The sequence below is a fragment of the Mirounga leonina genome, unplaced genomic scaffold, assembly GCF_011800145.1.
Source record: "Mirounga leonina isolate KUSES-001 unplaced genomic scaffold, KU_Mleo_1.0 Mir_94, whole genome shotgun sequence".
NCBI lineage: Eukaryota > Metazoa > Chordata > Mammalia > Carnivora > Phocidae > Mirounga > Mirounga leonina.
In genome coordinates this window covers 33,189,517-33,209,687 of record NW_023270855.1, presented here as the reverse complement: position 1 = coordinate 33,209,687, position 20,171 = coordinate 33,189,517, and the positions used below count along the sequence as shown (strand labels likewise).

The following is a 20,171-nucleotide window of genomic DNA, read 5'->3' as shown; positions in this document are numbered from 1 at the left end:
ACCCCCCCCCCAAAAAAAACTATCCAGCCACTTATGTGTTGTTGAGTTGGCAGAGGTAGATGCAAGACAGAGTGATTTGGGTTGAAAATTGATGTGGAAATGGGAGTAATACTTCTAGCATTTTAAAAGGTAAAATCTTATGGGGTCTCTTCCTTGCCCAGTTTACTGGAGAGAAGTTTGTTTTGGCAAATTTTCTCAGATTTATTAATTATTAACAACTAAGGGGCCCCTGGGTGGCTCAGTTGGTTGTTGAGCATCCGACTCTTGATCTCAGCTCAGGTCTTGATCTCAGGGTCGTAAGTTTGAGCCCTGCATTGGGTTCCATGCTGGGTGTGGAGCCTACTTAAAAAAAAAAAGAAAGAAAAAAGTATTAACAACTAAATGGTTATTTTTATGAGTAAATTAGGAAAAGTAGCCAGCTGAGATTTTTTGCAATTTAATTTGTCTGGTGGAATTTAATTTTGAGTGTTTTATTCCCTTGCACAATATGAAAAATGTAGTTTGATTATATTTGGGTAATTTGAGACAGTTATGCCTTTTTAAGAAAATTTTAAATCATTTTCACTGTGAAATAGTTGATTTTCAAAAATTGATACTCAGTGGTATTCTGAGGGCCCTACATTTTATTTAGATTACTCCAAGTACAGACACTTTTGGAGGAGAATTGTGTATGTCCTTTTAAACCCTTGGCTAAATGTGTGCTAAATTAGACGTAAGTGATAACTGATGAGTCTATTGACTTTAGATCTAAAGTAAAACTCTTTAGTTTTACTAAATAGATGCTACAAATGGATAGCACTACTGTTTTTTATTGTGGGAAATTTCAAACATATTCAGAAGTAGAATAGTGCAAACACTCATGGGCCCATTGACCAACCGTCTTTAGTTGTTCGCTCTCCCTTTTTCATTTCATGGATTATCTTGAAGTAAATCACAGATGTTTCATCCATCCATCCATCCAGATAATGACACTCTTTAAAAAATACATACTTTAAGGGGTGCCTGGCTGGCTGAGTCGGTAGAGTATGCGACTCTTGATCTTGGGATCATGAGTTCAAGCCCCACGTTGGGTATAGAGCTTACTTTATTGTTTTTTTTTTAAGATTTTATTTATTCATTAGAGAGAGAGCATGAGTCGGGGGCAGAGGGAGAGGGAGAAGCAGACTCCTTGCTGAGCTGGGAGCCCAATGCAGGACTCCATCCCAGAACCCCAGCACCCCGGGATCATGACCTGAGCCGAAAGCAGACGCTTATCTGACTGAGCCAGCCAGGCGCCCCTACAGCTTACTTTAAAAACAACCATACACACACACACACACACACATATTTATACACATACACACACACTTTGAAATATATGAAGTGTATATGAAGCATACTTTAAAGTTTAATGCCATAGTACCATTATCACATGGTGGTGTCTCTTGAATGCTGTTGATTACTTCACAGCTTGGATCTCCAACTTTGTAATAGTGGTCTTAAGTATTTCTCATAGGCAGGGTTCCCCTATTTGTAGAAAAAAGTGCATTGTTAAGATAGTATTTCTGCCAGCATTAATGACCTTTACCTTCAAATTAAGTTTTTAGTTTTAAAAAAGTAACATTACATAAGAGTCTTAATTTTAAAAATTATTTTTTAAATCCATTTGTCTGAACATATGGAGAAACATTTTTTCCAAAGGGCATCCTTCCTTTTCTCATGCAGATTTTAAATTGTGGATGCTGGTGGCCAGTTAAGAAACAGCTTATCATTTGCTTTTGGAATTTAATACAAATAAAATGCTTGACTTTTTTGAGGTTCTTTGAAATTGAACATTAACCACAAAGCAAGGAACCAGAGGGTGGAGTAAGGTAAGCAAGATTCTGTGTCAGAGTAGGTTATTTCCCATTGTTCATTAATGTATATCTTGATTCTTTCCTTTACAGCTCTAGCCTCATCTTTTAATATTTACTTGTTTATTTACTTTTTTGCCTGTCTAGGCTAAAACTTTAAGCTCCTCATTGAAGACAGGGTCTGCGACTCTTTTTTTTCTCCACTGTAGCCTTAGTACCTAGAATAGTTTCTGGCATATAGCATATGCTCAATAAATATTTATTGAATGACTGAATGAATGAATCAGTAGGTATGTTTAATGCATCTAGCAACTACTTGGACAAATTTTTACAGTAGAATAATTGGGGGAAATAGGATTCTTGTTTTGAAATTACCTCCAGTGGTTCCTGCACTGCTTGCATCTATAGGGAATCACGTAAATATGAATTCACATGGGGAGCGGAAACAGCCTTTTGCAATTCACTTTGGAGAATCTGGCTTGAAATAGCATCCAGCTCAGGAAAAATGCCAAAAAACACACCATGGCTAGAGTAAACTATGAGAGAGCACATCATCCTATCTAGGGATAAAGCTCAACACTCACCTGCCCCAGACAGAAGAGAGACTGCCTTATGATTCTAAGACATTTAACAGCATTGCACTTTTCTCTTGGTAGAAAATGTCAGTGAAATATATTCCCGTTTGTAATTTTGTGTCTCCAAGGCATGTTTTAACGTAACTGTTGTTTTAATTTATTTGAAATACCTGCCGTGTGCCTTCTTCTACTAGTGCAAATAAGGGAAAAAATGTCTCTTACTGCAGCTTCAAGATTATAGCAGATTAGAAATATATACCTTGGGGTGCCTGGGTGGCTCAGTCGGTTAAGCATCTGCCTTTGGCTCAGGTCATGATCCCAGGATCCTGGGATCGAGTCCCGCATCAGGCTCCCTGCTCAGCGGGAAGCCTGCTTCTCCCTCTCCCACTCCCCCTGTTTGTGTTCCCTCTCTTACTGTCTCTCTCTGTCAAATAAATAAATAAAATCTTTAAAATATATATATATATATATACACCTTAAAAGTGCTATTTTGGTAGGCTCTCAAGGAGTCAGTAATGTAAGATTATGTGGCTGTATATCAGTAGTCAACCGACTGTCATTTTAACTAACTGGCAACACTTCTCCAAGGTTATTGATAATCTCACATTCCCAAATTGCTGTGCATGGAAGAGCCACATTGCTATACCTGTCCCCTTCTTAGCAAGGTGACGTAAGCCAAGATGGTCAGAGTCTGCAGCTCTGTGTCTGCAGCGGGTTCTTCATCTCACTGTGTGGGTCATAAAACTATGTTCATTTATTCCATAACTGCAAAGTGTCTACTCCAAGACAGATCCTGGTGTTAGGAAGAGGAAGACTCCATCCTTGTTCACGGTCAAGTAGCAGGAGATAGGGAAAAATAGAAGAGTGAATGGGATGAAGTGCATCAACATTTTACCAGCTCTGTTGATGCTGTGGACCAGTCATGCCCCTCATTTACATAAGCCTGCCCTCATATAGTATCCAGAGTCAATGCTTTTAAAGTGAAGATTAGAAACAAAGTAAAAAAAAAAAAAAAACAAAACCGCAAGAAAACTCCCTGTGTTCTTTAGTGAAGATGAGGGATCAGAACTGGCATATTTCCTTGTATTGCTAGGTAAGCAGGTTTGAGCTAGATATGTCAGCATTTGCTGGCCCCTGTTAACAACAGGGTCGGGTTTTCGATGAAGCGTCATATGTTTATCCTTAGACCACAGGAGCGCATCTGGATTAGGAGGACTGCTGTCATTTTATGCCAGGATTTAAATAGTAGAAAGTAGGGAGATCTAATTATTAGAAAAAGTAACATGCCAGAAGTAGCTTCACTGTATTAAGCAATAAATGTATCATACTTTCTCTGGATAAGTTCTTTATATTTTCTTGTCAAGTTAAAAGGATGCCTCCCTGCAGACAGGGAATGACCAAAATGGATTGGCCTTCTATCTGACAAGCATCTTGTAGGTGACCAGTTGCGTTGTAATTTTAGATAATCATGTTAAATTAAGCTATGAGGTATGACAGGATGCAAAATGTGAAGACCAAGTCTAACACCATGCTAAGTGTGAATGAAAGCCTGAGAGTTGCCAATTTTATGAGGTGTTAAGACACCTTTTCTGAAATTTGACCTAAGGGGTAAAAAAGTAAGCTTCACTATCTGAGTAACGTATTTGCACTATAGAGCTTAAAGTAATCTGTTGTGTATCTATAGATTATCTTTGTTTTGATTATCTGTATCAAATCTTCTATTAAATATTGGTTATCAAATTCTAAATATAGGGTTTATTTCATTAATCCAGTTATTGTAGTCATTGACATTCATAACCTTTCCCAGTGAGGCTTACAGCAGAGAGTCTGGGACGCTGGCTCTAGATCATTAGGATTTTATGAGTCCTCCCCTCTTCTGTCAATGACATAGAGTTCTGGTGTTCTCTCTTAGGACAGCTGGGGATCTTTTTGCCATAACCTTTGTAGTTGTCATTTATACGGCTTTCCTGGGCTGCCGATGGCCCGTCAGCAGCCTTCTTTGTTCCTGGGACTGTGTTCCTCAGAGTGCAGAGGAAGGAGGCATCTCCAGCAGACAGTCACATCTGAGAGTGATCCCCCATCCCCTGAATCCTATCCCCTCTGAATACCCATTTTTATCAACACAAAACTGAGAGTTAAAAGGCTGAAAATAAGATGGTTAAATCACAGCAATGATTTATCTTCTTATATTTGTTACTTAAAAGCTAGTTTGCCACTATGTGTGTGTGCCCTTGGGTATGTCAAGCCATAATTTAGAGCTTGGACCTTCCTCCTGATTCCCTTTACCAGATTCTGAGCAATGCCTTCTGCTGATTACAGTCCAGACTCAGAGTTCCTGCCAGGCCACATCCCCACTCCTGGCTTCTTTTATGTATTCTCAAAATATTTTCAACAGACATGCTATGCCAATCGATTTCCAACCTAATAGGAATCAATTAAAATGAGAAAACATGGAGGTGTATTCACTGCTTGTTCTCTGCTCTCTTACATAATTTATAATGTGTTCTACTTAACTACCTGAGTATTGGTTGGTGACTTCTGAGCCCAGTGGAACAGACGTTCATAGACATTTCCATCGTAACAGCCAAGTGCTGAATTTAAACACTGATCCGTGAAGTCAAAAGCATCAGTTAACAAGATGGCATCCTTCCTGTGAGAGAAAACAAGAGTTTGTGAGTATTTTAGATTGCTCTTATGAATCTAATTAATCAGGGATGGTGAATAACAACACCTCATTAGAGGTTGCTTCATTATTCACTTTTGAACAACTCAGCTTTAATTTTTTAGAAGTTTTAATTTTTGATCTGTTCTATATACAAGTATAAAGAGTCCAGTAGTCTTCAAGGCTTGTTATTTAAAATCAGCACCTCCCTGTCGCACCTCTACTTCCCCCACCCCTGGAATCAGTTTCAGTCTTTTAGCTGATATTTTTTGAATGTCTCTATCTTGTTTGGATTGCTATTTCTTGATTGTTCTGTTTTAGATATTATCTGTCAGCTCTCCATTACAAAAAGATAAGGATATGTTTTTGGTCCCCTACCCTCACCCCTGTGTCATCCCCCCCGCCCACCCCAGCTTCTTCTCCTCGGCCTTCCTGCTCCCAGTATAGTTACGATTTCGGTCAGACTTATATTCGCTGCCTGCACTGTGATGGCTGTATGTGTGTATATTATTGTGACTTTATGTATTCTGCCCACAGCTGAGCTGTGTCCCTACCATGTCCTTCCCATTAGTGATCTACCTGCTTGTCCACTGTTTCTCTCGACAACACTTCTGTCATCATCCTCAGTGATTTCATTCCTCTAAAATGTGGCTTCTCGGTTCTGGGATCTTCCCTGCTGACCTTGTTCTGCAGCCTCCCTCTGTCAGTCTCCGCCGAGATCCCACCCCAGGACGCCGTCCTCCACATCTGTACCTTCTCCGTGATGTGAGGTGTGTTCCTTTCACTGGCTCCTGCCCTGTTAGCTTACTCCCTCTAGAGTTCTGACTCTGATAGCCCCCCCTTTTTTTCTTTTCCAAACAACAAAATGTGTTTTAGCCTATTGAATGAAATATTTTAAAAAATTGTTCACATGCTTCTCTTCCTTTTTTTTAGCAAAGAATATAAAGCATAACATTGTGATTGGTTCTGCTCTTCCCTAGCCCTCCTTTTACAAAGCAGTTGAGCTGATGGGGATATTGTACCTATCAGCTTTCATCTTCTCTGGGCAACCCTTCATCATCACTGCAAGAGGATTTCCATTTAGGGCTGTTCACACTTCTTTGACCCTACCCGCACCCACCACTTACTTCACGTCCCTCATCCTCCTGGTGGCCTCCTTCCTTCCTTATTCAGCTGAAATTTCATGGTCTGTTATATTCACTCCCTCAAGAACACATTCAGCAGTTTTTCATCAACTCTCTGCCACCACCTTTGTAGCTATAGGTGGCTGGGAAACCAGTACTGACTGGTGTAAAAGGGGCTCAGGTGGGCCCTTCCTGCTGCCTAGCGATCATATGACGTTGCTCTAATTCCTTTACTCTCTCATTCTCTTAGATGATTATTTCACACATTCTCTCTGATCGTTAAACCCACACTACCCACCTCCCCATCTCTCTTACTTAGATGACTTTTCGCCCCATTTCACTGATAAAATAGAAGCGGTAAGAGCACATCCACAAGTTCCCACCCATGCATTTATGCGTGCTTTCTCTGTTTTTAGTACAGGTACGCTGTCCAGGGTCCCAGCTCACTCCAGTCCCTCCTCGACCATTAGATGCCTTCCCCTCTTGCCTACTAGAGAACAACGTTCTAGAAATTCTCTTGCCTTTTTTCTACAATGTCAGAATCCCCTTTCTCTACTGGATCATTTTCATATACAAACAGGCTGTCCTATCTCCCATCTTAAAAACAAACTTTTGAGTCTGTTTCCCTCTCCATCATCTACTCTAGATCTTGGATCCCCTTTATGATAAAACTCCTTAAAAGTGTTGTGCTTGTTTATGCTTTGCTGTTTTTTCTTCTCCACCTCTTTAGATTGCTCTTATGAGATCCGTTTAGGTTTTCACTTCCACAGCACCACTGAAATAGTTCTTGTCAAGGCCACCTCCTCTCATCCTCTTTGGAGGGTCCCAAGACTCAGTACTGGGGCCTCTTCTCTTTATACAGTCACTCCATGTGATATCCTTCTGATGGCTTTAAATACCAGCCATATGCTAATGACTTCCAAATTTCTCTCTCCAGTCTCACTTACCTGCTTATTAACATCTTGATTTCTAACAGGCCCTTCAAAGTTAACATGTTCAAAGCCAGACTCCTGATCTTCTACACCTTCTCCTGTGCATCCTGCCCAAATCTGGTGCATTTATAGCAAATGGCAACTCTGTCCTGGCCAAAAACCTGAGCTCCTCTTTGTCACTTACACCCCACATCTGTCAGCAAATCCTGTTCTACCTTCAAAATATATCCAAACTTCAGCCACTTCCCACTACCTCCGGTGCTATCACCCAGTCTAACCCAACATCATCTTTCACTTGGGTTTTTGAGGTAACCTCCTAGCTGGGCTCCCTGCTTTGTAGTCATCCCCCTTGCCCAGTCAGTTCTTAATATGGCAGCTGGAATGATCCGTTAGAAAAATTCATCAGGCGATTGAAACGCTGAAAACCCTCCCACTCTCACACAAAGTAAAAGCCAACATCTTAAGTCTTTGCAATGATCTCCACCCCCCTTCGCCCCTGCCCCAGTACACCCCTAACTCTGACTTCTGCTCTCATTCCCCACCTCAGTCACTGTTCTCTTCTCTGTTCTCTGGATGGATGTGCCAAGCATGCTCTGGCCTCCAATGTTTGGACTTCTCTGCCTGTGGTGCTCCTTTCCCAGCCAACCCCATGGCTCCTCTCCTGTCCCCAGCCCTTGAGATCTTTCCTCAAACATCACCCTCCCTGGGAGGCCTTCTCTGACTTATTTAAAACTACATTCCCTGGGGTGCCTGGCTGGCTCAGTCGGCTCAGTCAGTAGAAGGTGCAACTCTTGATCTTGGGTTTGTGAGTTTGGGCCCCATGTTCGGTGTAGATTACTTAAAAGTAAAATCTTTAAAAAATAAAATAAAACCACAGTTCCTCCCCCCCCCCCCCCCCCCCCGCCCCAGCATTGCACTCCTGGCATTCCTGACCCCTTCCCTGCTTTCCTTTTCTTCATAGCATTTATTTACCATTTTGCACACTGTATGATACTTGACTTATTTTTTCTGTGTGTGTCTCCTTTAGTCTGTAAACATCTATGGCCTTTTCAGTCTGAAACTCGTGCTCTTCATTTGAGGAGTATTTTCTTGAATTATTTTAATGGTTTGTTCCCTTCGATTTTCTCTGTCTGCTCTTCCTAGACCTCTTTTTCAGACGATGGGCAGTTAGGATCAGTCTTCTTACTATTTTTATCTTTTCTCCTAATTTTTATCTTTTTGTCTTTTTGCCTTCTTTTCTGTGAGATTTATGTAACTTTCTCTTTCAGTCCTTCCACTGAGTTTTTCATTTCCACTATCATTTTTTAGTTTCATAGAACTTTTTTTTTTTCTGAATATTGCTTTTTAAGAAATGACATTCTTGTTTTGTCGTTGCTATATCTCCTCTTAACTCTTTGAGGATATTACTGATCTTTTAAAACAGATTCCTTCGCCCTGAAGATTCCCTCCAACTTGTTTCATTCTTGCTTGTTTGGGTCTCTGTTTTATGTTGGGGTTTCCCCCAGGTGTCTGGGGATCTTGAGTCTCTGATCGTAGCTAAGAATGGGGCACTAGCTATCTGATTACAAGTCTGGGCATGCTTGCCAATGTGTGGGATTCACTCTGGGGTGAACTGGGGGGACCATGGTGTCAGTATCTCCAGTTCTCTCTCCTTTGGGCTGGTCAGATTCTCCAGAGAAGGAGCACGCTGTCATGTTCCTGTAGCGTACTCGCCTGGCTGCCAGTTTTCTGGGAACCGGGGGAAAGAGGGCTGGTGGAGGGGGCTTAGGTTAGCACTTAGCCTATAAACATTTATTCAGTCCCCTGTTTTCTGTAGGGTAGCCTCATTCTCAACTATGCCTGATGTTCCCTGGCCCACAGGCCGTCTGTGTACCCTTCTGCCAGGGTGGAGTCAGGAGAATCTCAAATCTCTTTTTTAATCTTTTTTTTTTTTTTTAAGGTTTTATTTATTTGACAGAGAGAGACACAGCGAGAGAGGGAACACAAGCAGGGGGAGTGGGAGAGGGAGAGGCAGGCTTCCCGCTGAGCGGGGAGCCCCATGTGGGGCTCGATCTCAGGACCCTGGGATCATGACCTGAGCCGAAGCAGATGCTTAACGACTGAGCAACCCAGGCACCCCAAGGAGAATCTCAAATCTCTTGCAGAGAAGGAGGGGAGCTGGGAGTTAAGCTCCTTCTAGAAACAGACTTTTGGCCCATCCTGTGGGACTTACCTTCACCCCTCTTGCCAGAGGTACACAGTGCTGCTAGTTCTTGGGGTTCTTTGGTATAACTTGTTTCCCACTCTTGGTTTATGATCCAGTTTTCTCAGATCTGCTAAGTCACTGTCCATCTACTTTCTTATTTTCATGTTTCCTCCCCTGTTCTTTTTCTTTTTGTGGGTTTATACCTTTTTAAAAATTTCAACCATTAGCTGGTGTGTTCATGGGGTTTCAGGAGGGAACAAAAGTAAATGCATATGATCAATCTGCCATCTTCACCTGTATGTCCCCCACCTGAGATTTTGCAACCCCTTAAACAACTATAAACTATTTGGGTCAATTACCATTACACAGAGAGCTGGTTCTTAGTGTCACATGTAATAGTGTGCCATCCTTCATTTGTCATCTAGAAATCAGAGGGTGATACTAAGTAATCAAGGGAGGGACTTATGACACAGAATTGTTACAAGCATGGAGTCTGTTACAGACCTAACTCCCTTGCAGTGATAGGAAGATTGTTACTTAAGAACCATAACTGAGTAAATCAAGTGTTGTGGGTTAGATGCATGCATAAATTGCCTATCTGTGTCAGTGCTGTTGGTCTTAAGTTGTAAGTCTCTGGCGCCAAGGCAAGCACTTAGAAATGGCGTTGCAGATAAAAAAAAATCATGCTTATGAGGTGTTAGGGTGATCTTTTGTGTTTTATCATCTCTGTCAGTCAAGGCTTGTATCCTATTGTCTTCATGTGCTTTAAAATGCGGAGCATTTCAGGGGTGCCTGGTGGCTTAGTTGGTTAAGGTTAAGCGGTTAAGCTGACTCTTGATTTTGACTCAGGTCATGATCTTAGGGTCCTGGGATGGAGCCTGTGCACTGGGCTCTGTGCTCATGGGGAGTCTGCGTGAAGATTCTCTCCCTTTCCTTTTCCCTCAGTCCCTCCCCCTGCTCAGGCTCTCTCTCTCAAATAAATCAATCTTAAAAATAAAATAAAATGCCGAGCATTTCAGGATTAAGATACACTTGGGCTTGAACTGTGCAATACTCAGTTCTGCTATTAATGGTTCCCACCCCTGGATTCTCTATATTAGGGAAAGTTTAATACCTAGGGCATACTTGTATAAAATGTATTTTTGACAGTTTTTGATGATTTAATTGAACATTTACTGACCACTGAATATCTGTTAGGTGCTTATATGGAGTCCTAAATGGTTTGTAACATGTTGCATGTTGTTAGAAATAAAAATAATTTGATCTAGTTTTTTTTTGAACTTTGTCACAAGTAGTTTATTTTTTAAATTTCAAATCTTTTGCCTTTTTATCTTAGTCTTACAGATAATATGAACTATTGGAGATTCTAGGGGAAAAGACACACACACACACACATACACATGTCACACCACCCCACATAAAACAGTCATCCTATTTTCTCAGAAAAGGTTGCATTCTCAAGTAGCCCATTTTTATCTTATCGACAATGGTGACTACCCTGTTTTGTTTTTCTTCCAGTGCCCTGTTGTGGTTGGGGCTTTGATTTCGATGTTTGTATGTATGTATGTATGTATGTATGTATGTATGTATTTATTTATTTAGATTTTATTTATTTGAGAGAGAGAGAATAAGAGACAGCACGAGAGGGAAGGGGATCAGAGGGAGAAGCAGACCCCCTGCTGAGCAGGGAGCCCGATGTGGGACTTGATCCCGGGACTCCAGGATCATGACCTGAGCTGAAGGCAGACGCTTAACCAACTGAGCCACCCAGGCGCCCAATTTCGATGTTTTTAAAGTGATCATTTAGATTATATATGATGTAACAGAATGAAAGCATTGCATTAGTATGTCATGACCCTTAACTGTACTGCATTATGTTGCATTTAAGAACTATTTGTATTATTGCTTTATGAATCTGTGTATGAATTCCCGGGTTTTAAAAAAAAATTAATCTTGAAGCTGAGGGAGAATTAAAATAAGTTTAGTCCACTTAGTAAGAGTTTGCCTAAGCACATCCAACAAAGAGAAGGATATATTTGAAATAAACAATCGCCCCCACCTTAACTTTAATACAGTTTAAGAGCATATGCTCAGGGGTCAGACAGGCCCCAGATTGCACCCAGCTCCTCCCCTGGCTGATTGTGAGACTTTGGGCAAGTTACTTACTCCCCTCAGCCTGAATTTCCTCCCCAGTAAGATAGGGGAGATTAATAGTATTCATTTCGGGCGCCTGGGTGGCTCAGTTGGTTAAGCGACTGCCTTCGGCTCAGGTCATGATCTTGGAGTCCCGGGATCGAGTCCGGAATTGAGTCCCGCATCGGGCTCCCTGCTCCGCGGGGAGTCTGCTTCTCCCTCTGACCCTCCTCCCTCTCATGCTCTCTGTATCTCATTCTCTCTGTCTCAAATAAATAAATAAAATCTTTAAAAAAAAATAGTATTCATTTCAAAAGACTATAAGGATTAAATGAGATGATGTATGTGAAAGCTTTTGGCATAATGCCTGGCACATATAAGTGTTCCTTAAATATTAGCTATGATTAAGACTCATTGATATTATTAGTACATCTTATGAATATGGTAGGATGCTTCATTTAGATACTCTTCCTATTTACAATGTTGAAGAGTATTCAGTTGAGATCATTTGTTTTTAAGCATTTTTATTTCTAATTGTTTTTTCTTTCATTAATCCATCATGCTTTATGTGGATGGAATCACGCTACAGTGTCAACCTCTCCAGGGTGGTTGCTGCTTTTGCCGGACCCCATTTAGCAAGGTTTTGGAGTGGGAAGTGAACAAAGGGTCTCGGGCTATTCTCTGAAGATTACCATGGTTTGAGGGCAGCCACTCACCGGATGAGGCGGAGCAGGTCCAGGTAGGCAGTTCTCACCGCATCTACTTGGGCCCCAGACAGGAAGCCATCGTGGAGAAAGTCACCGGCATTAGTCAGGATGCCGTGTAGAGCATAGAGGTCACAGAGGCGTTTGAGCACCTGCTGAACTGCCGGTTGGTTTTCTAGTTTCTCCAGAGTTTCTGTAAAACTCTTCACACTGAGATAGAAGCAGTGTGCCTAAAAGACACGAAGATCCATCAGCTTCTGGTTTCTGACTTCAGAAGTTATCCTGGAGGCTGGGCAAGACTGCTGGAGTAAGCTCGCTGTGGCCAAGTGTTTCCCTGCGGGCCGACGAGCAGCTGCCTGTGCTCCGAGCTCACCGTGGGTCTCGATGCTTGTGTGTGCGTGCGTGTGTGCCCCTGCTGGGGGCTTGTGGGCTCTGGGACTTGGCCCTTGGCTTACTCATTTTGTTTGGGGGAAATTTCAAGGAGGTTTGTAAGTAGAAAGAATACAGGGGTATTGGAGCCTGGCCTGGAGACAGTGGAGGACTGCACCACTTTTCTTAAGAAAACAGCTGTTTATTGTTTGCCATGTTTAAGGCAGTGGTGTGTGTGTGTGTGCTTGTGTGTGTCTTGGGGTGAGAAAGCAGAGGTACACGATGGACATAAAGTTTATCCCAGCTAGGGCGCCTGGGTGGCTCAGATGGTTAAGCGTCTGCCTTCGGCTCAGGTCATGATCTCAGGGTCCTGGGATCGAGTCCCACATCGGGCTCCCTGCTCCTTGGGAGCCTGCTTCTCGCTCTGCCTCTCTCTCTCTCTCATGAATAAATAAATAAAATCTTTAAAAGAAAAAAAAAAAGTTTATCCCAGCTAGAGAGTAAACTCTGCAAGGTAAGCAGGGCTGTTATTTAGCCCATATCCAACAGTCTGGCTTTGTCACTAGTTAAAATAAAACTTTTGGGCACCTGGTCGGCTCAGTGGAGCATATGACTCTTGATCTCAAGGTCATGAGTTCAAGGCCCATGTTGGGGGTAGAGCTTACTTTAAAAAAAATTATAAAACTTTTGGTACCATTTGGTAAGTGACCACTGCGCTCAACTGAGTGAGACCCCCATCTCTGTCAGCCAGGATCCTTCCCTGGGACCCCCTCCTCCCCACAGTTCGGCAAATAAAGGACGAATGCCTGACCCAGCAGGAGGCTTTCAGGCTCCTGCTTCCGTTAGGCCTGAAGTCCTTTCTGATTGGCCTGTGCCTCTGCCCTACTGGTTGTTGAGTATTCTGAATATTCCCCTTCTCCCCAAGATAAATGCGCATTATTGTTTTATTGTTATCAGGTTAGGTATATGAATTCCATGGGGGCGGGGAGGGAAGGACAGCAAATAAAACTCTTCTCAAATGTTTACATGCATACAGATCAGCTGGGCATCTTGTGAAAATGCAGATTTCCTAGTAATGCCTGAAGTAGCAAGGCTTAGACTGTTTTGAGGGTTCAAAGAAGTTTCCTCAGGGGGGCCAGGAGGGGTTATTGCATGTGCACAGAGCTGTACTTGCAGGAGCTGCACCAGCCTGCTGAGGCTGCCCCCGTGAGGCATAATCAGGTGTTGAAAGACCTGGACTGAGGCTGTATTAGAATGGGTACCAGCATTTGCTCCTGTGTTCCTAGGGGACGGACCTCTCTCCTGAGCAGGGTCTCAGATTATAGGACCAGAGCCCATCAGAGCCTTAAGGTCTTTTCCATGCCCCTTTATTTTACAGACCGGGAAGTTACAGCCCAGAGAAGGAAGGACACCTGAGGTCACTCAGAGAGGCAGGTCATGCACAGAGCTGGAAACAGAACTTAGGCCACTGTTCCCCACTCCCCTGTGTTGCTGTCACTCTTTACCTGCATATTTATGGTTTCTAGATGGGACTTGGTCGGTGCTTAAGGTTTCTGTAGAGTAGATGGTTTTTCCAAAGCATGAAGCTCGGAAATTGCAGCTCTCCCTGCCCCTTATGACTTTGGTGAGTCAGCTAGGGCACCATCTCCCCAGGAAGCCACTCTTCTTCAGCTTACAATGGCCAGAGGAGAAGGGACTTGCTTTTCTCCTCTAGGCTGGCAGAGCTTCCCACCCTTGGTGCCCGTAGAACTTGGGGAACACCTCCCTCCCTCACACACAGTGGCTCTCTGAGGACACAGCTTGCATCTGTGGGGGAAAGGAAAGCAAAGCATCTTAACTATTTTCTACCTCTGGGACTTAATTCCTTTGAGTTCTATGTCCTCATCCTTAAAATGGAGATTATGCTACTCTCACCCCCAGGGTGGTATGTATTAAATGAGGTAACCTGGCATGCAGTGTCTGGTCCACTGGAAGGCAGAGCATAGGTTTAGAAAATGGATGCATAATGGGCAGCTGTGATTCCTTTTGTGGTAGTCTGGTGAGAACACAGCCTTGGCTCACCCCCCTCTGTGTTGATAGGACATTTAGCACAGCAGGGCGTGCTCCTGCGGGAGACAGCCCCGTGGATGGTGGCTGCGTTAAGACCAGCACCAGCTGATGTGGTAGAGGGGGCGGGTCACCAGGTGGCGCTCACGCCCAGCCTGCCCCGTGAGGGCTGCTAGAAAACATTCCTCAGGCTTTCCGGCCAATTCCTGGGCCTGATGCCTGAGGATCGAAGTGTTCACCTTGGTTTTGCAGCTGTAGGTAGGACCAGAGTCCCAGGTGCCTAAGCTGGAGCTCAGGAGTCAACCTCTTCCCCACCCCATTACTCTCTGAAGGCTCTTGCTATCTTCTATGCCCTTAATATGTCTGCATCCTCCCACTTGTCTCTATGCCCTCTGCCAAGTTCATGGTCAGGACCATCCTCAGCCCTTGCCCAGACTGCTGCTGCCTGCTCCTAACTGGCCTCCAGCCTCCAGTCCATTGCTCCCCAGGCAGCCTGTATGATTCTTCGACAATGAAACTCTGATCACCTCACTCCCGTGGTACAAAGTCTGCAAGGAGAACGAAACCAAACTGCTCACAGTGATGCAGAAGGTCCCAGGCCTTGCCCATCTTTTCTCCTCCCCTACCTGCTTACCTCTCCTGGGTTCAGTCTTCCTCCTTTAGCACCCAAATTTGTACTTCCTCAAGCACCTCCCCTTTTCTTGCCTCTTCCTTTTCCACCTGCTATTCCCTTTGCCAGGAAACCTTCGTTTCCCAAACCACAGCCTCTACCCTTTACCTGGCTAATTTCAGCTTATCCTTGAAGTCTTGGCCTCTGTGCCCTTTCTGGGAAGGCTTTCTGGTCCTCATGCCGGGTAGAGCTGCACTTCTCTGGGATCCCGGGCAGCCTGTGTCTCCGTCACTGTGCTGCCTTGACTGCAACGGGTACGGGCACCATGGAGCCCCCAGTCCCTAGCCCGATGCCTGGTGTCGAGCGGGTGCTCAAATATTTGCTGACTGAATGTGAATTACGCACAAACACAAAACAGAGTAGAACTGAATCAGACATCTAAGGATTGCCTGCGGGGCTAAGAGGAGACTTGACCTGCTTTTCGGTGTGGGAGGAAATATTTGAACAACCTGAAGCAAATCCAGTAACACTGCCTCATTACATTTTTCCCTAAGAGCTGTCGGCAAGATTGCTTTGGAGTTAAGTCCTTTAATTAAAATAGCCTGGACGAAAGCCTTGGAAGTGAAATGAGGGCAGCCACTGAGCAGGGCTGGGGAATAATGGCAGCGCTCAGATTTTCTCCGCATGGTGGCCTGCGGGGGAAACAAAACGGGCCCCTTTCAGCTGGAGCTTCAGCTGACGGGCAGCTCACCTTAGCAGCCTGGAGGTGTATGACAGTGGTCTGGTTCCATGCCTCATCCCAGTCAGCCCCGGATTGCATCACAGTCTCTAAGTGATGCACTGAGTCCTTTATGAGCCTGACGGCCAAAGAAAAAAAGGTTCAACTTCCTGACTGAGTGGGAAACAGACTGATGGAGCCTGGTCTCAGGCTGCCTGGGGATCCCTCAGAAGTAGAAGTGCAGTAATGTCCATTCATTGACCTTTGCTTTGTATTGCAAAGCTAAATGTTGACTATACATTATTTCTTTAATCCCTCCCCTTTATTTTTTAAGATTTTATTTACTTATTTGACGGGGAGAGAGACACAGCGAGAGAAGGAACACAGCAGGGGGAGTGGGAGAGGGAGAAGCAGGCTTCCTGATGTGGGGCTTGATCCCAGGACCCTGGGATCATGACTTGAGCCGAAGGCAGATGCTTAACAACTGAGCCACCCAGATGCCCCTCTCTTTAACCCTTTTAAGGGTAGGCTTTAACCAATTTACAATGGGGAAAACTGAGTCCCAGACTGGCTCACTTAACCTGTCCGGGGGCGGGGGGGGTGGTGGTGGTCACACAGCTAGTGAGGGGTGGAGCCATCTTAACCTATGAGCTGTAAAGCCTCGGGGCTCTAGGCCAGGCACTGACCCTCCTTTCTAATACAGACACCATCCTGATGTCAGTGTTTTCAGGCCATTCTGTTGACCGACTTCTGTAGCTGAGCAAGGACAATGGTTTTCCCGGAAAGGCTAGTGACGCCTGTCAGTCACCCCAGCCAGTTCCATGTTCTACCAAAGGGACCTTAAAAGGCTAGAAAAGAAAAATAACCCTTGTTCTCCAAACCACTAAATTGGTCATTGGCTATTTACTTAACCTTTATTCTTTTATTTTCTGTTCCCTGCCCATCCACTCATGACCCTTGGGATTTCTGTTGCAAAACACACTATTAAGCAATACTTATTTTTTTGCATCAGGGAGTAGATAAGCAGATGTCACCTTGAGTTCCAAGCAAAAATCAATATAATGGCATTTTAATTACCCTGAGCAGCCTTATCGGGCTCTCGACACCTCCCCCAACTCAAATGTTCGTTCTCTGAGGCCTGGGCTTTTTATAACTGGTTTATTGATAGATCTGCAGTGCCTAGAATTGTGCCTGGCACACTGTGGGCACTTAGTATTTGTGGAATAAATACATGAATGTCCAAAGTTGCTTGTGATCTTTTTTTTTTTTTTTAAGATTTTATTTATTTACCTGACAGACAGCGAGAGAGGGAACACAAGCAGGGGGAGTGGGAGAGGGAGAAGCAGGCTTCCCGCGGAGCAGGGAGCCCGATGTGGGGCTCGATCCCAGGACCCTGGGATCATGACCTAAGCCGAAGGCAGACGCCTAATGACTGAGCCACCCAGGCGCCCCCAAAGTTGCTTGTGATCTTAAAATAATTATTAACCATCCCTTGGACCACAGGTTGGGGTATAAGACCTTTTTATATGCTGAAATTATTTCTTCCGGGTTGTTTTGGTGTTTTAGTTGGGTAGAAGTTCAGAAGGTTTATTTCTTAGGTACTTCCATCTCTCTATCTATTCTGTGATGGTGTTTGTGTTTGGCCAGGACCTCTTTTTATTCCCAGCCCTTGGCATGTTTGGACATTTCTGACGCACAGGAGGTACCCAACAGTATTTGTTGAATGACAGAATGCCTGAGTCCCTGGTCCTGTTTGTGTTCCCTGGAGTCCACTAGATAGACCCTGGCAATAAACTAATCCTATCCCTTGATGTAGTTGTTTTTTTTTTGAAAATTACTTTTAGTTTGTGGGCTATTTTAAATACAGTATTGGTATTTACTTTATTATTTACCATTATTCACATACTGATACATTTGTGGTATTTACAAATGGGGCACATTCACTGCATTGCAAATCACAGTAAGAACCTAAAGATAGAAAAAGTTCAGGGCACCTGGGTGGCTCAGTTGGTTGAGCAGCTGCCTTGGGCTCAGGTCATGGTCTCAGGGTCCTGAGAGCAAGCCCCTGATCAGCGAAAAGTCTGCTTCTCTCTCTGCCTGTCCCCTGCTCGTGGTCTCATGCTCTCTCTATCTCTCTCTCAAATTAAAAAAAAAAAAAACAACTTAAAAAAAAAAAAGAAAAATTTCCTTGCACTGGCAAGAGGGGTGATGTCCTTCTACTAGCTCGACCAGGATGGGGAAGTGATGGTGGCTCATGGATGTGGCTTCCCCTTCTCTGCTCATGGTGGCAGGAACTGAGAGGACTGAGGTTGGGGAAGGGGGTGCTTTTCAGAGGAGTATCCACAAATGCTCACCCCGCCCGCCCCAAAGGCCCTAGTGTGGGAAAGAGCCTGCCCCCAGGTGGAATGGCTAATTTCTTGCTCACCTGGTTGCTACGTGTGCCCAGGCCGTGGTGTAGAGTTTTGGGTGGAGGAAGTCGGCTGCTTTCTGGGCTGGGCATCTGGCCAAGTCAGTTGTGGTCAGGTATGCAATAGACTGAGGCAGAGACTTCTGCAGTGTGGAACCTGGGGTTGCCTGAGCTTGAGCTTGCAGGTAGTTTTTCACCAGAAACCTGGGCGGGGGTGGGGGGGCGGTAGAAGCAGGTAAGCAGGGGGGAGCCCTGTGGGACCGCCCAGCACCCCTGTTGCCCAGGAACATGCACTCTTATACTCCCTACGGGAGAACCAGGGCCATGCAGGCTCTTGCCTGGCCCCTCCTGATAGACACTCAGATCCTGAACATAAACCCTTTTGGTATCTGAGCAAACAATCTTTTCTTCTGGTTAGGATCTTGGGATTTGGGGATTCGTGCTGAATTGTACAGTGATGGCGGAAATTAAATTTTTGTACTTGAGGAAGGATAGGTGTAAGAATGCTAACATGAGTGGAGAGTTACAGGTGACTCTCTGCTTCTTTCCTCTGATGACCCAGTGGTTATAGGCTCTGGGCTCAGCCATCCTTGGATTCCCCGGGCAGCTCTGCTGAGACCTCTGTGACACGTGTACATATTATTTCACCTCCCTTGGCCTCAGTGTCTCCATCTCTGGATGGGGATAATAATAGTCACCTGATAGAAGGTTTGTGAAAACCGAGAAAATACTGTAATGCTCCTATAATGGTGGGGTACAGAGTGTCTAATACAGGATACTGTATCCTCCTTATCATTTGAAAAGACTTCCCATAATATTATTATGAACGTGAAAGGCCTTGCCAGTCAAGCCCCCACACACAGAAGAGAGTGAACAGAAGCCTGCAGTTGCATCCCTGCCTGCCTGCCTGCCTGCCTCTCAGGTGGGAACCTCTGCGTGCAGGCCCCGTGCTGAGCCCAGGGACAGGCGGTGAGCAAGGCCCTCAACACTCTGGCTCACAGAGAAGAGCCTCTCAGATTGGGTTGAGTGGGAGGGCTGGAGCAACTGGAGATGGCGTGTTCAGTCAGGGTGGGCATCTAAGTGGGGACCTGAGGGATGAGAGGAGCTGCCTACAGCCGGCCCCGCAGGCTGGGACAGAGCATTCAGGGGAGGGAAGCTAGCGGGAGCCAGTGATGGGAAAGAGGAACCGTGTCCAGCCCCAGGGGAAGGGAGAGCACGATGGGAAGGGAGACGGGGAGGGGGGTGGGGCAAGCCGCAAGGACTCCGCAGGGCAGGTGCAGTGGTTTTCCCATGAGCTGTGGGGAGCCCCTGAAGAATGTGAAGCAAGGGAAAGCTGTGCTCTTGTCCCGCCCGCGAAAAGCTCCGGATGGACTGGAGACAGACTGTGCGAGTCAGTTGGTCTCCGTGTGGCGTTGCCTGGTGCCTGTTCCGGCCGTGGGCATCGGGCGCTGCTTCAGCCCACGCAGGGGCCTTACCTGGCTGTCTGAAGGTAGAGCACGGTGTTGTCACCCTCATAGGTGCAGGAGGCTGTCACTCTGCTGACCAGTGAGGGCAGGCCACTCAGCTTCGAGTAGCCGTGGCCGCCACAGGCTTGGCGGCACAGCTCAGTCCCCTGGAGGCACAAGTCTGACGTCATGGCCTTGATGCCTGCACTCAGTGCATGAAGCTGCAAGAACAGGGCATCAGGATGAGTAAGGAGTCCCTCCAGGAGCAACCATGCTTCCCGCTCATTGAGCACCTGCCGTATGCCCATGACAACCCTGTGAGTAAGAATGATCTCCTCGGCTTGCAACTTTACGAACCAGAAGGCTGAGATTCAGAGATGTTACGTGACCTGCCCAAGGTCATACGATGAGGCAACGTAGCTGCAGGGC

The 20,171-nt window shown here is 45.1% G+C and overlaps 1 protein-coding gene across 9 annotated transcripts in view; it reads right to left on the bottom strand.

Moving 5' to 3' along the window:
- Nucleotides 1-304: 304 nt before the first annotated feature.
- Nucleotides 305-20,171, bottom strand: part of ACOX2 (acyl-CoA oxidase 2) — a 32,453-nt gene continuing 12,586 nt past the window's right edge. For 5 of the 9 annotated variants that reach the window (XM_034997864.1, XM_034997867.1, XM_034997870.1 and 2 more), the window contains 7 exons: nucleotides 19,773-19,963; nucleotides 18,316-18,501; nucleotides 15,924-16,029; nucleotides 12,160-12,377; nucleotides 4,925-5,057; nucleotides 1,403-1,506; nucleotides 307-342 (listed from right to left, as the gene is read on the bottom strand). In XM_034997864.1, coding sequence (XP_034853755.1) covers nucleotides 1,444-1,506; nucleotides 4,925-5,057; nucleotides 12,160-12,377; nucleotides 15,924-16,029; nucleotides 18,316-18,501; nucleotides 19,773-19,963 — 897 coding nt within the window. In that variant the 3' untranslated portion in view covers nucleotides 307-342; nucleotides 1,403-1,443. Of the gene's footprint in view, nucleotides 343-1,402; nucleotides 1,507-4,924; nucleotides 5,058-12,159; nucleotides 12,378-14,107; nucleotides 15,559-15,923; nucleotides 16,030-18,315; nucleotides 18,502-19,772; nucleotides 19,964-20,171 lie in introns of those variants that run through there. The other 4 variants (XM_034997865.1, XM_034997868.1, XM_034997869.1 and 1 more) reach the window with 4 other exon arrangements.